The sequence below is a fragment of the Oncorhynchus mykiss genome, chromosome 8 (assembly GCF_057628025.1).
Source record: "Oncorhynchus mykiss isolate SJ-2025 chromosome 8, ASM5762802v1, whole genome shotgun sequence".
NCBI lineage: Eukaryota > Metazoa > Chordata > Actinopteri > Salmoniformes > Salmonidae > Oncorhynchus > Oncorhynchus mykiss.
This window is the reverse complement of record NC_143029.1, coordinates 1,379,158-1,399,837: the sequence shown is the minus strand read 5'-3', so window position 1 is coordinate 1,399,837 and position 20,680 is coordinate 1,379,158. Positions and strand designations below refer to the sequence as shown.

At 43.4% G+C, this 20,680-nt stretch overlaps 1 protein-coding gene across 2 annotated transcripts in view; it reads left to right on the top strand.

The window, feature by feature from the left end:
- The window catches only part of phip (PHIP subunit of CUL4-Ring ligase complex), a 112,330-nt gene that overhangs the window by 83,353 nt on the left and 8,297 nt on the right, over positions 1 to 20,680 (top strand). Inside the window, exons 30-37 of one of the 2 annotated variants that reach the window (XM_036984530.2) lie at positions 2,393 to 2,454; positions 2,624 to 2,776; positions 6,159 to 6,279; positions 7,086 to 7,211; positions 7,963 to 8,038; positions 8,151 to 8,210; positions 15,890 to 16,057; positions 19,487 to 19,639. In XM_036984530.2, coding sequence (XP_036840425.2) covers positions 2,393 to 2,454; positions 2,624 to 2,776; positions 6,159 to 6,279; positions 7,086 to 7,211; positions 7,963 to 8,038; positions 8,151 to 8,210; positions 15,890 to 16,057; positions 19,487 to 19,639 — 919 coding nt within the window. Of the gene's footprint in view, positions 1 to 2,392; positions 2,455 to 2,620; positions 2,777 to 6,158; positions 6,280 to 7,085; positions 7,212 to 7,962; positions 8,039 to 8,150; positions 8,211 to 15,889; positions 16,058 to 19,486; positions 19,640 to 20,680 lie in introns of both variants that reach the window. The other variant, XM_036984528.2, reaches the window with a different exon arrangement.

Sequence of the window (20,680 nt, the reverse complement as noted above, 5' to 3'; positions counted from 1 at the left end):
CAAAGAAAGAATTGGTTTTGGGGGTGACTAGAGAGATATACCTGCTGGAGCGTGTGCTACAGGTGGGAGATGCTATGGTGACCAGCGAGCTGAGATAAGGGGGGACTTTACCTAGCAGGGTCTTGTAGATGACATGGAGCCAGTGGGTTTGGCGACGAGTATGAAGCGAGGGCCAGCCAACGAGAGCGTACAGGTCGCAATGGTGGGTAGTGTATGGGGCTTTGGTGACAAAACGGATTGCACTGTGATAGACTGCATCCAGTTTGTTGAGTAGGGTATTGGAGGCTATTTTGTAAATTACATCGCCAAAGTCGAGGATTGGTAGGATGGTCAGTTTTACAAGGGTATGTTTGGCAGCATGAGTGAAGGATGCTTTGTTGCGAAATAGGAAGCCAATTCTAGATTTAACTTTGGATTGGAGATGTTTGATATGGGTCTGGAAGGAGAGTTTACAGTCTAACCAGACACCTAAGTATTTGTAGTTGTCCACGTATTCTAAGTCAGAGCCGTCCAGAGTAGTGATGTTGGACAGGCGGGTAGGTGCAGGTAGTGATCGGTTGAAGAGCATGCATTTAGTTTTACTTGTATTTAAGAGCAGTTGGAGGCCACGGAAGGAGAGTTGTATGGCATTGAAGCTTGCCTGGAGGGTTGTTAACACAGTGTCCAAAGAAGGGCCGGAAGTATACAGAATGGTGTCGTCTGCGTAGAGGTGGATCAGAGACTCACCAGCAGCAAGAGCGACCTCATTGATGTATACAGAGAAGAGAGTCGGTCCAAGAATTGAACCCTGTGGCACCCCCATAGAGACTGCCAGAGGTCCGGACAACAGACCCTCAGATTTGACACACTGAACTCTATCAGAGAAGTAGTTGGTGAACCAGGCGAGGCAATCATTTGAGAAACCAAGGCTGTTGAGTCTGCCGATGAGGATGTGGTGATTGACAGAGTCGAAAGCCTTGGCCAGATCAATGAATACGGCTGCACAGTAATGTTTCTTATCGATGGCGGTTAAGATATCGTTTAGGACCTTGAGCGTGGCTGAGGTGCACCCATGACCAGCTCTGAAACCAGATTGCATAGCAGAGAAGGTATGGTGAGATTCAAAATGGTCGGTAATCTGTTTGTTGACTTGGCTTTCGAAGACCTTAGAAAGGCATGGTAGGATAGATATAGGTCTGTAGCAGTTTGGGTCAAGAGTGTCCCCCCCTTTGAAGAGGGGGATGACCGCAGCTGCTTTCCAATCTTTGGGAATCTCAGACGACACGAAAGAGAGGTTGAACAGGCTAGTAATAGGGGTGGCAACAATTTCGGCAGATAATTTTAGAAAGAAAGGGTCCAGATTGTCTAGCCCGGCTGATTTGTAGGGGTCCAGATTTTGCAGCTCTTTCAGAACATCAGCTGAATGGATTTGGGAGAAAGAGAAATGGGGAAGGCTTGGGCGAGTTGCTGTTGGGGGTGCAGTGCTGTTGACAGGGGTAGGAGTAGCCAGGTGGAAAGCATGGCCAGCAGTAGAAAAATGCTTATTGAAATTTTCAATTATGGTGGATTTATCAGTGGTGACAGTGTTTCCTATCTTCAGTGCAGTGGGCAGCTGGGAGGAGGTGTTCTTATTCTCCATGGACTTTACAGTGTCCCAGAACTTTTTTGAGTTAGTGTTGCAAGAAGCAAATTTCTGCTTGAAAAAGCTAGCCTTGGCTTTTCTAACTGCCTGTGTATAATGGTTTCTAGCTTCCCTGAACAGCTGCATATCACGGGGGCTGTTCGATGCTAATGCAGAACGCCATAGGACGTTTTTGTGTTGATTAAGGGCAGTCAGGTCTGGGGAGAACCAAGGGCTATATCTGTTCCTGGTTCTAAATTTCTTGAATGGGGCATGTTTATTTAAGATGGTTAGGAAGGCATTTTTAAAAAATATCCAGGCATCCTCTACTGACGGGATGAGGTCAATATCCTTCCAGGATACCCCGGCCAGGTCGATTAGAAAGGCCTGCTCGCTGAAGTGTTTCAGGGAGCGTTTTACAGTGATGAGAGGAGGTCGTTTGACCGCTGACCCATTACGGATGCAGGCAATGAGGCAGTGATCGCTGAGATCTTGGTTGAAGACAGCAGAGGTGTATTTAGAGGGGAAGTTGGTTAGGATGATATCTATGAGGGTGCCCGTGTTTAAGGCTTTGGGGAGGTACCTGGTAGGTTCATTAATAATTTGTGTGAGATTGAGGGCATCAAGTTTAGATTGTAGGATGGCTGGGGTGTTAAGCATGTTCCAGTTTAGGTCGCCTAGCAGCACGAGCTCTGAAGATAGATGGGGGGCAATGATGACGATGATGATGATGATAATTTGTGTCCTGTCCAGTTGGATGATAATGATGATGATAATGTGTGTCCTGTCTAGCTGGGATAATGGTGACACGGAGAAGATGAGTCCTTGGGACATGGAGCCTATCCCCAACGAGGGTAGGACACACACACACACTTGTTAAACGCCTGTGTATCGTTCTGATTATGTGTGGTCCATCAGTAGTCTGTTGTTCTGATGATGTGTGGTCCATCAGTAGTCTGTTGTTCTGATGATGTGTGGTCCATCAGTAGTCTGTTGTTCTGATGATGTGTGGTCCATCAGTAGTGTTTCCAGAGGAGCTGGGTCAGAGCGTTCCTCTAACGGAGGAGGAGCAGAGAGAGCTGCTGTATGTTCCCCTGGAGGGTGAGTGGGGCGCCGCCACGCGGAACCACGAGTGTCAACGCATCGTCAACGCCATCGACCAGCTTACCACACTCGGTATGACCTCATCACCACAAGACACAGTGACACACAGCTGACGCACTCTGACATCATGAGATACAGTTGAAGTCGGAAGTTTACATACACCTTAGCCAAATACATTTAAACTCAGTTTTTCACAATTCCTGGCATTTAGTCCTAGTAAAAATTCCCTGTCTTAGGTCAGTTAGGATCACCACTTTAGTTTAAGAATGTGAAATGTCAGAATAATCGTAGAGATAATTATGTATTTCTGCTTTTATTTCTTTCATCACATTCCCAGTGGGTCAGACATACACTCAATTAGTATTTGGTAGCATTGACTTTAAATTGTTTAACTTGGGTCAAACGTTTCGGGTAGACTTCCACAAGCGTCCCACAATAAGTTGGGTGAATTTTGGCCCATTCCTCCTGACAGAGCTGGTGTAACTGAGTCAGGTTTGTAGGCCTACTTGCTGGCACATGCTTTTTCAGTTCGGCCCAAACATTTTCTATAGGGCTTTGTGATGGCCACTCCAATACCTTGACTTTGTTGTCCTTAAGCCATTTTGCCACAACTTATGCTTGGGGTCATTGTCCATTTGGAAGACCCATTTGCGACCAAGCTTTAACTTCCTAACTGATGTCTTGAGATGTTGCTTCAATATATCCACATCATTTTTCTTTCTCATGATGCCATGTATTTTGTGAAGTGCACCAGTCCCTCTTGCAGCAAAGCACCCCACAACATGATGCTGCCACCCCCGTGCTTCACGGTCGGGATGGTGTTCCCCGGCTTGCAAGCCTCCCCCTTTTTCCTCCGAACATAACGATGGTCATTATGGCCAAACAGTTTCATCAGTCAAGAGGACATTTCTCCAAAAAGTACAATCTTTGTCCCCATGTGCAGTTGCAAACTGTAGTCTGTCTTTTTTATGGCGGTTTTGGAGCAGTGGCTTCTTCCTTGCTGAGCAGCCTTTCAGGTTATATCGATATAGGACTCGTTTTACTGTGGATATATATACTTTCGTACCTGTTTCCTCCAGCATCTTCACAAGGTCCTTTGCTGTTGTTCTGGGATTGATTTGAACTTTTCGCACCAAAGTACGTTCATCTCTAGGAGACAGAACACATCTCCTTCTTGAGCGGTATGACGACTGCGTGGTCCCATGGTGTTCATACTTGCGTACTATTTTTGGTACAGATGAACGTGGTACCTTCAGGTGTTTGGAAATTGCTCCCAAGGATGAACCAGACTTGTGGAGGTCTACAATTTTTTTGTCTGAGGTCTTTACTGATTTCTTTTGATTTTCCCATTATGTCAAACAAAGAGGCACTGAGTTTGAAAGTAGGCCTTGAAATACATCCACAGGTACACCTCCAATTGACTCAAATTATGTCAATTAGCCTATCAGGTGCTTCTAAAGCCATGGCATAATTTTCTGGAATTTTCCAAGCTGTTTAAAAGGAAGTCAACTTAGTGTATATAAACTTCTGACCCACTGGAATTGTGATACAGTGAATTAAAAGTGAAATAATCTTTCTGTAAACAATTATTGGAAAAATTACCTGTGTCATGTACAAAGTAGATGTCCTAACCGACTTGCCAAAACTATAGTTTGTTAACAAGAAATGTGTGGAGAGGTTGAAAAACTAGTTTTGATGACTCCAACCTAAGTGTATGTAAACTTCCGATTTCAACTGTATGTTGTTAAATCCAGAGATACTTAGAAAGAAGGAAATCCCAGCGGTCAATGAATGGAGAAACGTATAATACCCCACCCAGCATCCTGTCTCCAATCTACGTACCATTCCAAAGCAATTACAGAGAACAAACCCATTATCTCACATCTCTGAAAATATTTCTAATGTTGTATTTCTTGTTGACGTAAGTCATGCGGATGTTGGTTTTTTGAGCTAGCTCAGTATGACCTCATCAGCATTGAATTGCCCAGAATGCACTGTAGAGCCCATTGACGACACATGGTCAATGTACACAATAGGCGTTAATACGATCCCAATGGTGTTTCCCATCTCCTCAAAAGTATCTCTGGTCAATCCAGCTCATAATTCGGCTTCACTTCGCATAATATACTGTACATTACATCACAGTTTACATATCGTACTAGACATCCCATACATTGAACAGTGACCTGGGCTCCCTCTAGTGGACCGATGGAGACACAGTACACTAACACACCCCTCTCTCTTTCTCTCGCTCTCTGTCTCTCTCGTTCTCTCTCTGTCTCTCTCTCTCTCTCTTACTCTCGCTCTCTATCTCTCTCGTTCTCTCTCTGTCTGTCTCTGTCTCTCTCTCTCTCTCTCTCTCTCTCTCTGTGTCTGTCTCTATCCCTCTCTCTCTCAATTCAATTTAAGGGCTTTATTGGCATTGCAAAAGCAAGTGAACTAGATAATGAACAAAAGTGAAATAAACAATAAAAATTAACAGGAAACATTACACTCACAGAAGTTCCAAAAGAATAAAGACATTACAAATGTCATATTATGTCTATATACAGTGTTGTAACGATGTACAAATGGTTAAAGTACAAAATGGAAAATAAATGAACAGAAATATGGGTTGTATTTACAATGGTGTTTGTTCTTCACTCTTTGCCTTTTTCTCGTGGCAATAGGTCACACATCTTACTGCTGTGATGCACACTGTGGTATTTCACCCAGTAGATATGGGACTTTATCAAAATTGGGTTCATTTTTTAACTCTCTGGATCTGTGTAATCTGAGGGAAATATGTGTCTCTAATATGGTCATAGATTTGGAGTTTAGGAAGTGCAGCTCAGTTTCCACCTTATTTTATGTGCAGTGTGCACATAGCCGGTCTGCCGTCAGCATCCTTTCTCAATAGCAAGACTATTTTTTTACATTTTTATTTTACCGTTGTTTTACCAGGTAAATTGACTGAGAACACGTTCTCATTTACAGCAACGACCTGGGGAATAGTTGCAGGAGAGAGGAGGGGGATGAATGAGTCAATTGTAAACTGGGGATTATTAGGTGACCGTGATGGTTTGAGGGCCAGCTTGGGAATTTAGCCAGGACACTGGGGTTAACACCCCTACTCTTACGATAAGTGCCATGGTATCTTTAATGACCTCCGAGAGTCAGGACACCCGTTTAACGTCCCACCCGAAAGACTTCACCCTACACAGGGCAGTAACCCCAATCATGCTATGCTATGACTATGCTCACTGAATCTGTACATAGTCAAAACTTTCCTTAGGTTTGGGTCAGTCACAGTGGTCAGGTATTCTGCCACTGTGTACTCTCTGTTTAGGGCCAAATAGCATTCTAGTTTGCTCTGTTTTTTTTGTTAATTCTGTCCAATGTGTCAAGTAATTATATTTTTGTTTTCACATGATTTGGTTTGGTCTCCCTCCCTTCCTTCCTCTCTCTCCTCTAGATGTAGCTGTACCGTTTGCCTTGCCAGTGGATCTCCAGGCTTATCCTTCATACTGTACTGTAGTAGCCTACCTCACGGACCTCAGCACCATACGGTCCAGGCTGGAGAACCGCTTCTACAGGTACCACAAGGACAGAGTGTGTGTGTGTGTGTGTGTGAGGACTGTGTGTGTGAGGATTGTGTGTGTGTGTGTGTGAGGGCTGTGTGTGTGTGAGGACAGTGTGTGTGTGGGTGTGAGGACAGTGTGTGTGTGGGTGTGAGGACAGTGTGTGTGTGTGTGTGTGAGGACAGTGTGTGTGTGAGGACAGTGTGTGTGTGTGTATGGACAGTGTGTGTGTGTGTGTGTGTGTGTGTGTGTGTGTGAGGACAGTGTGTGTGAGGACAGTGTGTGTGAGGACAGTGTGTGTGTTGACAGTGTGTGTGAGGACAGTGTGTGTGTGTGAGGACAGTGTGTGTGTGTGAGGACAGTGTGTGTGTGTATGGACAGTGTGTGTGTGTGTGTGTGTGTGTGAGGACAGTGTGTGTGTTGACAGTGTGTGTGAGGACAGTGTGTGTGTGTGAGGACAGTGTGTGTGTGTATGGACAGTGTGTGTGTGTGTGTGTGTGTGTGTGTGAGGACAGTGTGTGTGAGGACAGTGTGTGTGAGGACAGTGTGTGTGTTGACAGTGTGTGTGAGGACAGTGTGTGAATGGACAGTGTGTGTGTGTGAGGACAGTGTGTGTGTGAGGACAGTGTGTGTGAGGACAGTGTGTGTGTCTATGGACAGTGTGTGTGTGTGTGTGTGGACAGTGTGTGTGAGGACAGTGTGTGTGTGTATGGACAGTGTGTGTGTGTGTGGACAGTGTGTGTATGGACAGTGTGTGTGTGTGTGTGGACAGTGTGTGTGAGGACAGTGTGTGTGTGTGTAACAGTGTATCTCCTCCATAGGCGTATGTCATCGTTGATGTGGGAGGTGCGTTATATTGAACACAACGCTCAAACCTTTAATGAAACTGGAGCCTTCATCGTTAAAACGGCCAAGTTCGTCTCTGACCTCATGCTCAGCTTCATCAAGTAAGAGTACTCTCCTTTTTGGTTAAATAGCCCTTATACAGCCTGTAAGTGTGTTGGGTCATTGTCCTGTTGAAAAACAAATGATAGTCCCACCAAGCTCAAACCAGATGGGATCGCGTATCGCTGTAGTAGTCATGCTGGTTAAGTGTACCTTGAATTATAAATAAATCACAGACAGTGTCACCAGCAAAGCACCATCACACCTCCTCCTCCATGCTTCACGGTGGGAATGAAACATGCAGAGATCATCCATTCACCTTCTCTGCGTCTCACAAAGACACAGCGGTTAGAACCAAAAATCTCTAATTTGAATTTCATCAGACCAAAGGACAGATTTCCACCGGTCTAATGTCCATTGCTCGTATTTCTTGGTCGAAGCAAGTCTATTCTTCTTATTAGTGTCCTTTAGTAGTGGTTTCTTTGCAGCAATTTCACCATAAAGGCCTGATTCACATAGTCTCCTCTGAACAGTTGATGTCAAGATGTGTCTTTGATATAGAGCCAAAAATATTATCCACACATCTTCGTGTTGTTGTTTGTTTAGTTTAGTGTGTTCCAATTTTCACCTCTCTCTCTCTCTCTCTCTCTCTCTCTCTCTCTCTCTCTCATATCTTTCCCCATCTCTCTATTTAATCTATTTCTCTCTCATCTCTTTCCTTCCTTCCTTCTCTCTCTCTCTCTCTCTCTCTCTCTCTCATCTCTTCCTCTCGTTCACCGCCTCCCTCTCTCCCTCTCTCTCTTTCTATCCCAGGGACCCCACTATGACTGACATTATTCCTCTCTACAACACCATGAAGAAGACTGCTTTCTCTGACACCGAGGATGAGGTGTGTCTTTATCTTTTTTACTTTGTTATGTGTAAACACTAACAGTAGTAGAAACAGAAAGAGTATCCTATATGTTCCTATATGTTGATGTTGTGTTTCCATGGTGATGTAGGATGATGAAGATGAGGATGAAGATACAGACACTCCTGGAACGTCCACACGAAACAGGAAGGTAACACACCTCATCACACCTCTGATAAGTCTGAAATTGAGTTATACTGTTAGCACTGAGGCTCTGATTAGCCTTAACCTTTAGTTATACTGTTAGCACTGAGGCTCTGATTAGCCTGAACCTGAATTATACTGTTACCACTGAGGCTCTGATTAGCCTGAACCTGAGTTATACTGCTACCACTGAGGCTCTGATTAGCCTGAACCTGAGTTATACTGTTAGCACTGAGGCTCTGATTAGCCTGAACCTGAGTTATACTGTTACCACTGAGGCTCTGATTAGCCTGAACCTGAGTTATACTGCTACCACTGAGGCTCTGATTAGCCTGAACCTGAGTTATACTGTTACCACTGAGGCTCTGATTAGCCTGAACCTGAGTTATACTGTTACCACTGAGGCTCTGATTAGCCTGAACCTGAGTTATACTGTTACCACTGAGGCTCTGATTAGCCTGAACCTGAGTTATACTGCTACCACTGAGGCTCTGATTAGCCTGAACCTGAGTTATACTGTTACCACTGAGGCTCTGATTAGCCTGAACCTGAGTTATACTGTTACCACTGAGGCTCTGATTAGCCTCCCAGTAAAGCAATAACAAACAATCAAGAATTCCAGAAAAGCGATGAAAATACCCAACATTAACATATGTAGCCTTAGAAACAAGGTTCATAAAATCACTAACTTGCAACTGAAAACATTGATATACTATATAGATGAATGTCTCTGAAACTCACTTAGATAATACATTTGATGATACAGCAATACATGGTTTCAACATATTCAGAAGAGACAGGAATGCCAATGGTGGAGGTGTAGCCGTTTATATTCGGAACCATATTCCTGCAAAGCTTAGAGAGGATTTCATTACTACTGTTGAAGTAATATGGCTAAAGGTTCATCTGCCTCACCTAAAGCTCATTCTGATGGAAGCTGCTATAGACCACCAAGTGCTAACAGTCAGTATCTGGATAATGTTAAATACTGTTGAAGTAATATGGCTAAAGGTTCATCTGCCTCACCTTAAGCCCCTTCTGGTGGGAAGCTGCTATAGACCACCAACTGTTAACAGTCAGTATCTGGATAATATGTGTGAAATGCTTGATAATGTATGTGATATCAACAGAGAGGTTTATTTTCTGGGTGATATAAATATTGACTGGCTTTCATCAAGCTTCCCACTCAAGAGAACTTCAAACTTTAGTCAACCTACCAGGGTAGTTACAAACACTACAGGAATGAAATCATCAACATGTATTGATCACATCTTTACTAATGCTGCAGACATCTGCTCTAAAGCAGTATCCAGATCCATCAGATGTAGTGATCATAATATAGCAGCCATATCTGGGACAACCAAAGACTAGACCTAAAATAGTCTAGAAGAGGTCAGACAAAAGGTTTTGTATTGGATTCCAATGTTGAAGATGTGAAACATATTTGTTGGTCTGATGTAATGAGGAACATCCTGCACTTTAAGCATTTCTGAAATTGATTCTTCCGGTTACTGACAGGCATGCACCCATAGAGAAACTGTCTGTTAAAATGGCCCCCACTGATAGATGATTAAATAACAAACTGTATGGTTGAGAGGGATGAGGCTAAGGGGCAAATAAGTCTGACAACACAGAAGATTGGCAAACAGTGTCATAATCATGTCATAATATGTCATAACCGTATCACAATATGTCATAACCGTATCATAATATGACATAACCGTATCACAATATGTCATAACCGTATCACAATATGACATTACAGCTGACACAATTTGGCATAACCTGTCATAGTATGTCATAACCTGTCATAGTATGTCATAAGCTGTCATAGTATGTATGTATACAGTCACAGTATGTAAACATGTAAACATACTGTTGACAGTATGGTGTAACATTCCTATGGTGTAATGGAATGTTTTGCCTTGTGTGGTTTTGTGTGTTTTGACACTCTCATGTAGGTGTCATAACCAGCCATAAAATATTGCAATATAGGTTTAAATATATTTGTCATGACAGTGTTATTCATGACCATATTATAACAGGTTATGGCAAGTTTATGTTCGCTGTTATAGCATAGTATGACATGGTTATGACCATGTCATAACTTGTTATGATGCTGGGTGTCAAGTAAAGTGTTACCAACTTAAGCATGACATGCAAACAACAAATGCTGAGCCTTCACATTCATGCACAACAAACCAAATAATGAAAGACTGTAGCTTTGAATTCCACAATGTTTGTGGACGAGGTGAAACAATTATTGCTATCTGTAAATAAGACAAACCACCTGGAACCGAAAACCTGAATAAATTGTGACTCCTGTTTGCCACATCTTCAATATAAGCCTAGGAGTGTGCCCTCAGGGCTGGAGGGATGTAAAGGTTATTCCACTGCCCAGAAATACACTACATGACCAAAATAATATGGACACCAGCTTATCAAACATCTTATTCCAAAATCATGGGCTTTAATATGGAGTTGGTCCCCTCTTTGCTGCTATAACAGCCTCCGCTCTTCTGGGAAGGCTTTAATATGGAGTTGGTCCCCTCTTTGCTGCTATAACAGCCTCCACTCTTCTGGGAAGGCATTAATATGGAGTTGGTCCCTTCTTTGCTGCTATAACAGCCTCCACTCTTCAGGGAAGGCTTTAATATGGAGTTGGTCCCCTCTTTGCTGCTATAACAACCTCCACTCTTCTGGGAAGGCTTTAATATGGAGTTGGTCCCCTCTTTGCTGCTATAACAGCCTCCACTCTTCTGGGAAGGCTTTAATATGGAGTTGGTCCCCTCTTTGCTGCTATAACAGCCTCCCTCCACTCTTCTGGGAAGGCTTTAATATGGAGTTGGTCCCCTCTTTGCTGCTATAACAACCTCCCTCCGCTCTTCAGGGAAGGCTTTAATATGGAGTTGGTCCCCTCTTTGCTGCTATAACAACCTCCCTCCACTCTTCTGGGAAGGCTTTAATATGGAGTTGGTCCCCTCTTTGCTGCTATAACAGCCTCCCTCCACTCTTCTGGGAAGGCTTTAATATGGAGTTGGTCCCCTCTTTGCTGCTATAACAACCTCCCTCCGCTCTTCAGGGAAGGCTTTAATATGGAGTTGGTCCCCTCTTTGCTGCTATAACAACCTCCCTCCACTCTTCAGGGAAGGCTTTAATATGGAGTAGGTCCCCTCTTTGCTGCTATAACAACCTCCCTCCACTCTTCTGGGAAGGCTTTAATATGGAGTAGGTCCCCTCTTTGCTGCTATAACAACCTCCCTCCACTCTTCAGGGAAGGCTTTAATATGGAGTTGGTCCCCTCTTTGCTGCTATAACAACCTCCCTCCACTCTTCAGGGAAGGCTTTAATATGGAGTTGGTCCCCTCTTTGCTGCTATAACAGCCTCCCTCCACTCTTCAGGGAAGTCTTTAATATGGAGTTGGTCCCCTCTTTGCTGCTATAACAGCCTCCACTCTTCTGGGAAGGCTTTAATATGGAGTTGGTCCCCTCTTTGCTGCTATAACAGCCTCCCTCCACTCTTCTGGGAAGGCTTTAATATGGAGTTGGTCCCCTCTTTGCTGCTATAACAGCCTCCGCTCTTCTGGGAAGGCTTTAATATGGAGTTGGTCCCCTTTTTGCTGCTATAACAGCCTCCGCTCTTCTGGGAAGGCTTTCCACTAGATGTTGTAACATTGCTACAGGGACTTGCTTCCATTCAGCCACAAGAGCATTAGTGAGGTCGGGGCACTGATATTGGGCGATTAGGCCTGGCTCGCAGTCGGTGTTCCAATTCATCCCAAAGGTGTTCGATAGGGTTGAGGTCAGGGCTCTTTGCAGGCCATTCAATTTCTTCCACATCGATCTCAACAAACCACTTCTGTATGGACCTCGCTTTGTACACAGGGGCATTGTCATGCTGAAACAGGAAAGGGCCTTACCCAAACTGTTGCCACAAAGTTGGAGGCAAAGAATTGTCTAGAATGTCATTGTATGCTGTAGCATTAAGGTTTCCCTTCACTGAAACTAAGGGCCTGAACCATGAAAAACTGCACCAGACAATTATTTCTCCTCCACCAAACTTTACACTTGGCACTATGCATTGTGGGAGGTAGTGTTCTCCTGGCATCCGCTAAACCCAGATTTGTCTGCTGGACTGCCAGATGGTGAAGCGTGATTCATCACTCCAGAGAACGCATTTCCACTGCTCCAGAGTCCAATGGCAGCGAGTTTTACACCACTCCAGCCGATACTTTGCAATGCGCATGGTGATTTTAGGCTTGTGTGCGGTTTCTCGGCCACGGAAACCCATTTCCTGAAACTCCCAACAAGCAGTTATTATGCTGACGTTGCTTCCAGAAGCAGTTTGGAATGCTGTAGTGAGTGTTACAACTGTTGACAGATGATTTGTACGTGCTACACGCTTTGGCACTCGGACGGTCCCGTTCTGTTTCAGCACTCTGCGGTCCCGTTCTGTTTCAGCACTCAGCGGTCCCGTTCTGTTTCAGCACTCTGCGGTCCCGTTCTGTTTCAGCACTCTGCGGTCCCGTTCTGTTTCAGCACTCTGCGGTCCCGTTCTGTTTCAGCACTCGGCGGTCCCGTTCTGTTTCAGCACTCGGCGGTCCCGTTCTGTTTCAGCACTCTGCGGTCCCGTTCTGTTTCAGCACTCGGCGGTCCCGTTCTGTTTCAGCACTCTGCGGTCCCGTTCTGTTTCAGCACTCGGCGGTCCCGTTCTGTTTCAGCACTCGGCGGTCCCGTTCTGTTTCAGCACTCTGCGGTCCCGTTCTGTTTCAGCACTCTGCGGTCCCGTTCTGTTTCAGCACTCGGCGGTCCCGTTCTGTTTCAGCACTCGGCGGTCCCGTTCTGTTTCAGCACTCTGCGGTCCCGTTCCGTTTCAGCACTCTGCGGTCCCGTTCTGTTTCAGCACTCTGCGGTCCCGTTCTGTTTCAGCACTCGGCGGTCCCGTTCTGTTTCAGCACTCTGCGGTCCCGTTCTGTTTCAGCACTCTGCAGTCTCGTTCTGTTTCAGCACTCTGCGGTCTCGTTCTGTTTCAGCACTCTGCGGTCCCGTTCTGTTTCAGCACTCTGCGGTCCCGTTCTGTTTCAGCACTCGGCGGTCCCGTTCTGTTTCAGCACTCTGCAGTCTCGTTCTGTTTCAGCACTCTGCGGTCTCGTTCTGTTTCAGCACTCTGCGGTCCCGTTCTGTTTCAGCACTCTGCGGTCCCGTTCTGTTTCAGCACTCGGCGGTCCCGTTCTGTGAGTTTGTGTGGCCTACCACTTCATGTCTAACCCTCTGTTGCTCCTAGATGTTTCCACTTCACAATAACAGTACTTACAGTTGACCGGGACAAGTCTAGCAGGGCAAAAATTTGACAAACTGACTTGTTGGAAAGGTGACATCCTATGACGGTGCCACATTGAAAGTCACTGAGCTCTTCAGTAAGGCCATTCTACTGCCAATGCTTGTCTATGGAGATTGCATAGCTGTGTGCCCTATTTATACACCTGTCAGCAACGTGTGTAGCTGAAATAGCCAAATCCACTCATTTGAAGGGGTGACCACCTCATTTTGTATAAACAGTGCCTTCGGAAAGTATTCAGACCCCTTGACTTCTTTCCACATTTTGTTATGTTACAGCCTTATTCTAAAATTGATTAAATCAAATAAAAATCTCAGCGTTCTGCACACAGTACCCCATAATGACAAAGCAAAAACAGGGTTTTTGAAATGTTTGTAAATGTATAAAAAAAACTATTGTAAATACCGTATTTACCTAAGTATTCAGCCCTTTTGCTATGAGAATCATAATTGAGCACATCCTGTTTCCATTGATCATCCTAGAGATGTTTCTACAACTTGATTGTAAATTCAATTGATTGGACATGATTTGGAAAGGCACACACCTGTCTATATAAGGTCCCACAGTTGACAGTGAATGTCAGAGCAAAAACCAAGCCATGAGGCACTGTATGTGATATGTGACTATTTTAAGATTAATGCACTAGATTCACTCTAGATGGGAGCTTCTGCTGAATGGATCAATTGTAATGGATAAGTATATTTATGTACAGAAATGTCCTTGTTTTGTCCATTAAAATAACATCAAGTTGATCAGAAATGCAGTGGAGACATTGTTAATGTTGTAAATGACTATTGTAACTGGAAACGGCTGATTTTTAATGGAATATCTACATAGGCGTACAGAGGCCCATTATCAGCAACCATCACTCCTGTGTTCCAATGGCACGTTTTATTAGCTAATCCAAGTTTATCATTTTAAAAGGCTAATTGATCATTAGAAAACCCTTTTGCAATTATGTTAGCACAGCTGAAAACTGTTGTGCTGATTTAAAAGAATCAATAAAACTGACCTTCTTTAGACTAGTTGAGTATCTTGAGCATCAGCATTTGTGGGTTTGATTACAGGCTCAAAATGGCCAGAAACAAAGACCTTTCTTCTGAAACTCGTCAGTCTATTCTTGTTCTGATGAATGTAGGCTATTTCATGTGAGAAATTGCCAAGAAACTGAGGATCTCGTACAACGCTGTGTACTACTCCCTTCACAGGACAGCGCAAACTGTCTCTAACCAGAATAGAAAGAAGAGTGGGAGGCCCCGGTGCACACTGAGCAAGAGGACAAGTACAATAACGTGTCTAGTTTGAGAAACAGACACCTCACAAGTCCTCAACTGGCAGCTTCATTAAATAGTACCCGCAAAACACCCGTCTCAACGTCAGCAGTGAAGGGGCGACACCGGGATGCTGGCCTTCTAGACAGAGTTGCAAAGAAAAGGCCATATCTCAGACTGGCCAATAAAAAGAAAAGATTAAGATGGGCGAAAGAGCACAGACACTGGACAGAGGAAGAATGTAAAAAAGTGTTATGGACAGACAAATCTACGTTTGAGGATCATTGAAAAACATTGAAGAAGAACATTGGTTGACGCCATCTGTCAATCATGGTGGAGGCAATGTGATGGTCTGGGGGTACTTTGGTGATGGTAAAGTGGGAGATTTGTACAGGGTCAAAGGGATCTTGAAGAAGGAAGGCCATCACTCCATTTTGCAAAGCCATGCCATACCCTCTGGACGGTGCTTAATTGGAGCCAATTTCCTCCTACAACAGGACAATGACCCAAAGCACAGCTCCAAACTGTGCAATAACTCTTTAGGGAAGAAGCAGTCAGCTGGTGTTCTGTCTATAATGGAGTGGCCAGCACAGTCACCAGATCTCAACCCTATTGAGCTGTTGTGGGAGCAGCTTGACCGTATGGTAAGTAAGACGTGCACATCAAGCCAATCCAACTGGTGGGAGGTGCTTCAGGAAGCATGGGGTGAAATCTTTTCAGATTACCTCAACACATTGACAACTAGAATGCCAAAGGTCTGCAAGGCTGTAATTGCTGCAAATGGAGGATTCTTTGACTAAAACAAAGTTTGAAGGACACAGTTATTCTTTAAAAATACAAATCATTATTTATAACCTTGTCAACGTCGTGCCTATATTTCCTGTTCATTTTGCTACTCATTTCGTGTATGTTTTCATGGAAAACAAGGACATTTCTAAGTGACCCCAAACGTTTGAACGGTCGTGAATATTATGTATTTTATTTGTTGTTTCCTGTTTGGACCCCAGGAAGAGTAGCCTCAGCTAATTGGAGATGCTGATAAATACATAGCTGTGCTGATGATATGATGTGTATTAGGGTCGTGGCGTTGGTCTGCAGCAGCTGCAGCGTGGCGGTGGTGTAAGGCGAGGCCGGCCCTTAGACCCCCAGGCCTGGAGAGGGCGCAGCAAGGAGCTGATAGACCTGCTCTTCCAGTGTGAAGACTCAGAACCGTTCAGACAACCTGTCGACCTGGAACAGTACCCCGTAAATACCTGTCTCACTTCTTTACATACCTGTCTCATCTCTTTACATACCTGTCTCACCTCTTTACATACCTGTCTCACCTCTTTACATACCTGTCTCACCTCTTTACATACCTGTCTCACTTCTTTACATACATGTCTCACCTCTTTACATACCTGTCTCACCACTTTACATACCTGTCTCACCTCTTTACATACCTGTCTCAACTCTACTCAACTGTCTCACCACTTTACATACCTGTCTCACCACTGTACATACCTGTCTCACCTCTTTACATACCTGTCTCACCACTTTACATACCTGTCTCACCACTTTACATACCGGTCTCACCTCTCTGATCAACTGTCTCACCTCTCTGATCAACTGTCTCACCTCTTTACATACCTGTCTCCCCTCTACTCAACTGTCTCACCTCTTTAAATGCCTGTCTCACCTCTCTGATCAACGGTCTATCTGACTGTCTATCTGCCTCTTACCTGTCTCTCCCACCTCACCTATATATATATATATATATATATATATATATATATATATATACACAGTGCATTCGGAAAGTATTCAGACCCTTTGACTTTTTACACCTATTGTCACGTTACAGCCTTATTCTGAAATTGAATAAATAAAACAAATTCTCAGCAACCTACACACAATACCCCATAATGACATCACAATACCCCATAATGACGTCAACAATACCACATAATGACATCACCATACCCCATAATGACAAAGTGAAAACAGGATTTTGAACATTTTTGCAGATTTATTTAAAATTAAAACATACATTATTTACGTAAGTATTCAGACCCTTTGCTATGAGACTTGAAATTGAACTCAGGTGCTTCCTGTTTCCATTGATCATCCTTGAGATGTTTCTACCACTTGATTGGAGTCCACCTGTGGTAAATTCAGTTGATTGGACATGATTTGGAAAAGCACACACCTGTTTATAGAAGGTCCCACAGTTGACAGTGCTGTCAACAGTGGCCTCCGTCATTCTTAAATTGAAGAAGTTTGGCACCCCCAAGACTCTTCCTAGAACTAGCCGCCCGGTTAAACTGAGCAATCGAGGGAGAAGGGCCTTGGTCAGGGTGGTGACCAAGAACCCGATGGTCACTCTGACAGAGCTCCAGAGTTCCTCTGTGGAGATGGGAGAACATTCCAGAAGGACAACCACCTCTGCAGCACTCCACCAATCAGGCCTTTATGGCAGAGTGGCCAGACAGAAGACACTCCACAGGAAAAGGCACATGACAGCCCGCTTGGAGTTTGCCAAAAGGCACCTAAAGACTCTCAGACCATGAGAAACAAGTTTCTCTGGTCTGATGAAACCATGATTCAACTCTTTGGCCTGAATGCCACGCGTCACATCTGGAGGAAACCATGCACCATCCCTACGGTGAAGCATGGTGGTGGCAGCATCATACTATGGGGATGTTTTTCAGTGGCAGGGACTGGGAGACTAGTCAGGATCAAGGTAAAGATGAACAGAGCAAAGTACAGAGATATTCTTGATACAAACCTGCTTGAGGGCACTCAGGACCTCAGACTGGGACGAAGGTTCACCTTCCAACAGGACAACGACCCAAAGCACACAGCCAAGCCAAATACAGCGGTGCCAAGCTTGTAGCGTCATACAAACTCGAGGCTGCAATCGCTGCCAAAGGTGCTTCAACAAGGTACTGAGTAAAGGGTCTGAATACTCATGTAAATGTGATATTTTTTTTTATAAATGAGCAAAAAAAAATGTTAAGCTATTTTAACTTTGTCATTGTGGGGTATTGTGATATCATTATGGGGTATTGTGATGTCATTATGGGGTATTGTGTGTAGATTGATGCGGGAAAAAAACGATTTAAGCAATTTTAGAATAAGGCTGTAAACCTAACAATATTTGGAAGAAGTTAAATGGTCTGAATACTTTCCGAAGGCACTGTTTATATATATATATATATATATTTATATATTTTTTTACAAAGCAGTACTTTGAGTCAAAGTATCGATATGATATCGTCCAAAATAATATGTAGCTGTTATCGCACCTGGCTGTCTGTCCATCTCTGTCTCTCAAGCGGTCTGTCTGTCGCTAACCTGTCTGTCTCTAACCTGTCTGTCTGTCTCTAACCTGTCTGTCTCTAACCTGGTCTGACAATCTATCTCTCTCTCTTCCATGTCTGTCTCTAACCTGTCTGTCTGTCTGTCTCTAACCTGTCTGTCTGTCTGTCTGTCTCTAACCTGTCTGTCTGTCTGTCTGTCTGTCTCTAACCTGTCTGTCTGTCTCTAACCTGTCTGTCTGTCTCTAACCTGTCTGTCTCTAACCTGTCTGTCTGTCTGTCTCTAACCCGTCTGTCTGTCTCTAACCTGTCTGTCTGTCTCTAACCTGGTCTGACAATCTATCTCTCTCTCTTCCATGTCTGTCTCTAACCTGTCTGTCTGTCTGTCTCTAACCTGTCTGTCTGTCTCTCTCTAACCTGTCTGTCTCTAACCTGTCTGTCTCTAACCTGTCTGTCTGTCTCTAACCTGGTCTGTCTCTAACCTGTCTGTCTGTACAACCTGGTCTGACAATCTACTTCTCTCTCTTTCATGTATGTCTCTAACCTGTCTGTCTGTATAACCTGGTCTGTCTCTAACCTGGTCTGTCTGTCTGTCTGTCTGTCTGTCTGTCTGTCTGTCTGTCTCTAACCTGTCTGTCTGTCTGTCTCTAACCTGTCTGTCTGTCTGTCTGTCTGTCTCTAACCTGTCTGTCTGTCTCTAACCTGTCTGTCTGTCTCTAACCTGTCTGTCTCTAACCTGTCTGTCTGTCTGTCTCTAACCCGTCTGTCTGTCTCTAACCTGTCTGTCTGTCTCTAACCTGGTCTGACAATCTATCTCTCTCTCTTCCATGTCTGTCTCTAACCTGTCTGTCTGTCTGTCTCTAACCTGTCTGTCTGTCTCTAACCTGTCTGTCTCTAACCTGTCTGTCTCTAACCTGTCTGTCTGTCTCTAACCTGGTCTGTCTCTAACCTGTCTGTCTGTACAACCTGGTCTGACAATCTACCTCTCTCTCTTTCATGTATGTCTCTAACCTGTCTGTCTGTATAACCTGGTCTGTCTCTAACCTGTCTGTCTGTCTGTCTGTCTGTCTGTCTGTCTGTCTGTCTGTCTGTCTCTAACCTGTTTGTCTGTATAACCTGGTCTTTCTCTAACCTGTCTGTCTGTCTCTAACCTGTCTGTCTGTATACCCTGGTCTGTCTCTGACCTGTCTGAGACAGATCTCTAACATGTCTGTGTGTCTCTAACCTGTCTGTCTGTCTCTAACCTGTCTCTCTGTATAACCTGGTCTGTCTCTAACCTGTCTGTCTGTCTCTAACCTGTCTGTGTGTCTCTAACCTGTCTGTCTGTCTCTAACCTGTCTGTCTGTATAACCTGGTCTGTCCACCTGACCCTCAGGACTATCTGGACATCGTGGACACCCCCATGGACTTTGGGACGGTGAGGGGGATGCTAAGATCGGGGGAGTACACCTCTCCCCTGGAACTCTACCAGGACGTACGGCTCATCTTCAGCAACTCTAAAGCTTACACACCCAGCAAGAAGTCCCGGGTGAGACGCGCTGTTACACTACTATTCATATTTATAACATGTTAATACACTTACTATTCATATTTATAACATGTTAATACACTTACTATTCATATTTATGTGTTAATACACTTACTATTCATATTTATAACATGTTAATACACTTACTATTCATATTTATAACATGTTAATACACTTACTATTCATATTTATAACATGTTAATACACTTACTATTCATATTTATGTGTTAATACACTTACTATTCATATTTATAACATGTTAATACACTTACTATTCATATTTATAACATGTTAATACACTTACTATTCATATTTATGTGTTAATACACTTACTATTCATATTTATAACATGTTAATACACTTACTATTCATATTTATAACATGTTAATACACTTACTATTCATATTTATAACATGTTAATACACTTACTATTCATATTTATAACATGTTAATACACTTACTATTCATATTTATGTGTTAATACACTTACTATTCATATTTATGTGTTAATACACTTACTATTCATATTTATAACATGTTAATACACTTGTATTCATGTTCATAACAAGGTAATACACTCAAATTGATGTTCATAACGTGATACACCCTTTTCATTTCTATAACATGTTACTACACTCTTATCATGTTATTAACCTGTTAATACACTCTTATCATGTTATTAACCTGTTAATACACTCTTATCATGTTATTAACCTGTTAATACACTCTTATTCATGTTATTAACATGTTAATACACTCTTATTCATGTTATTAACCTGTTTATACACTCTTATCATGTTATTAACCTGTTAATACACTCTTATCATGTTATTAACCTGTTAATACACTCTTATCATGTTATTAACCTGTTAATACACTCTTATTCATGATATTAACCTGTTAATACACTCTTATTCATGTTATTAACCTGTTTATACACTCTTATCATGTTATTAACCTGTTAATACACTCTTATCATGTTATTAACCTGTTAATACACTCTTATCATGTTATTAACCTGTTAATACACTCTTATTCATG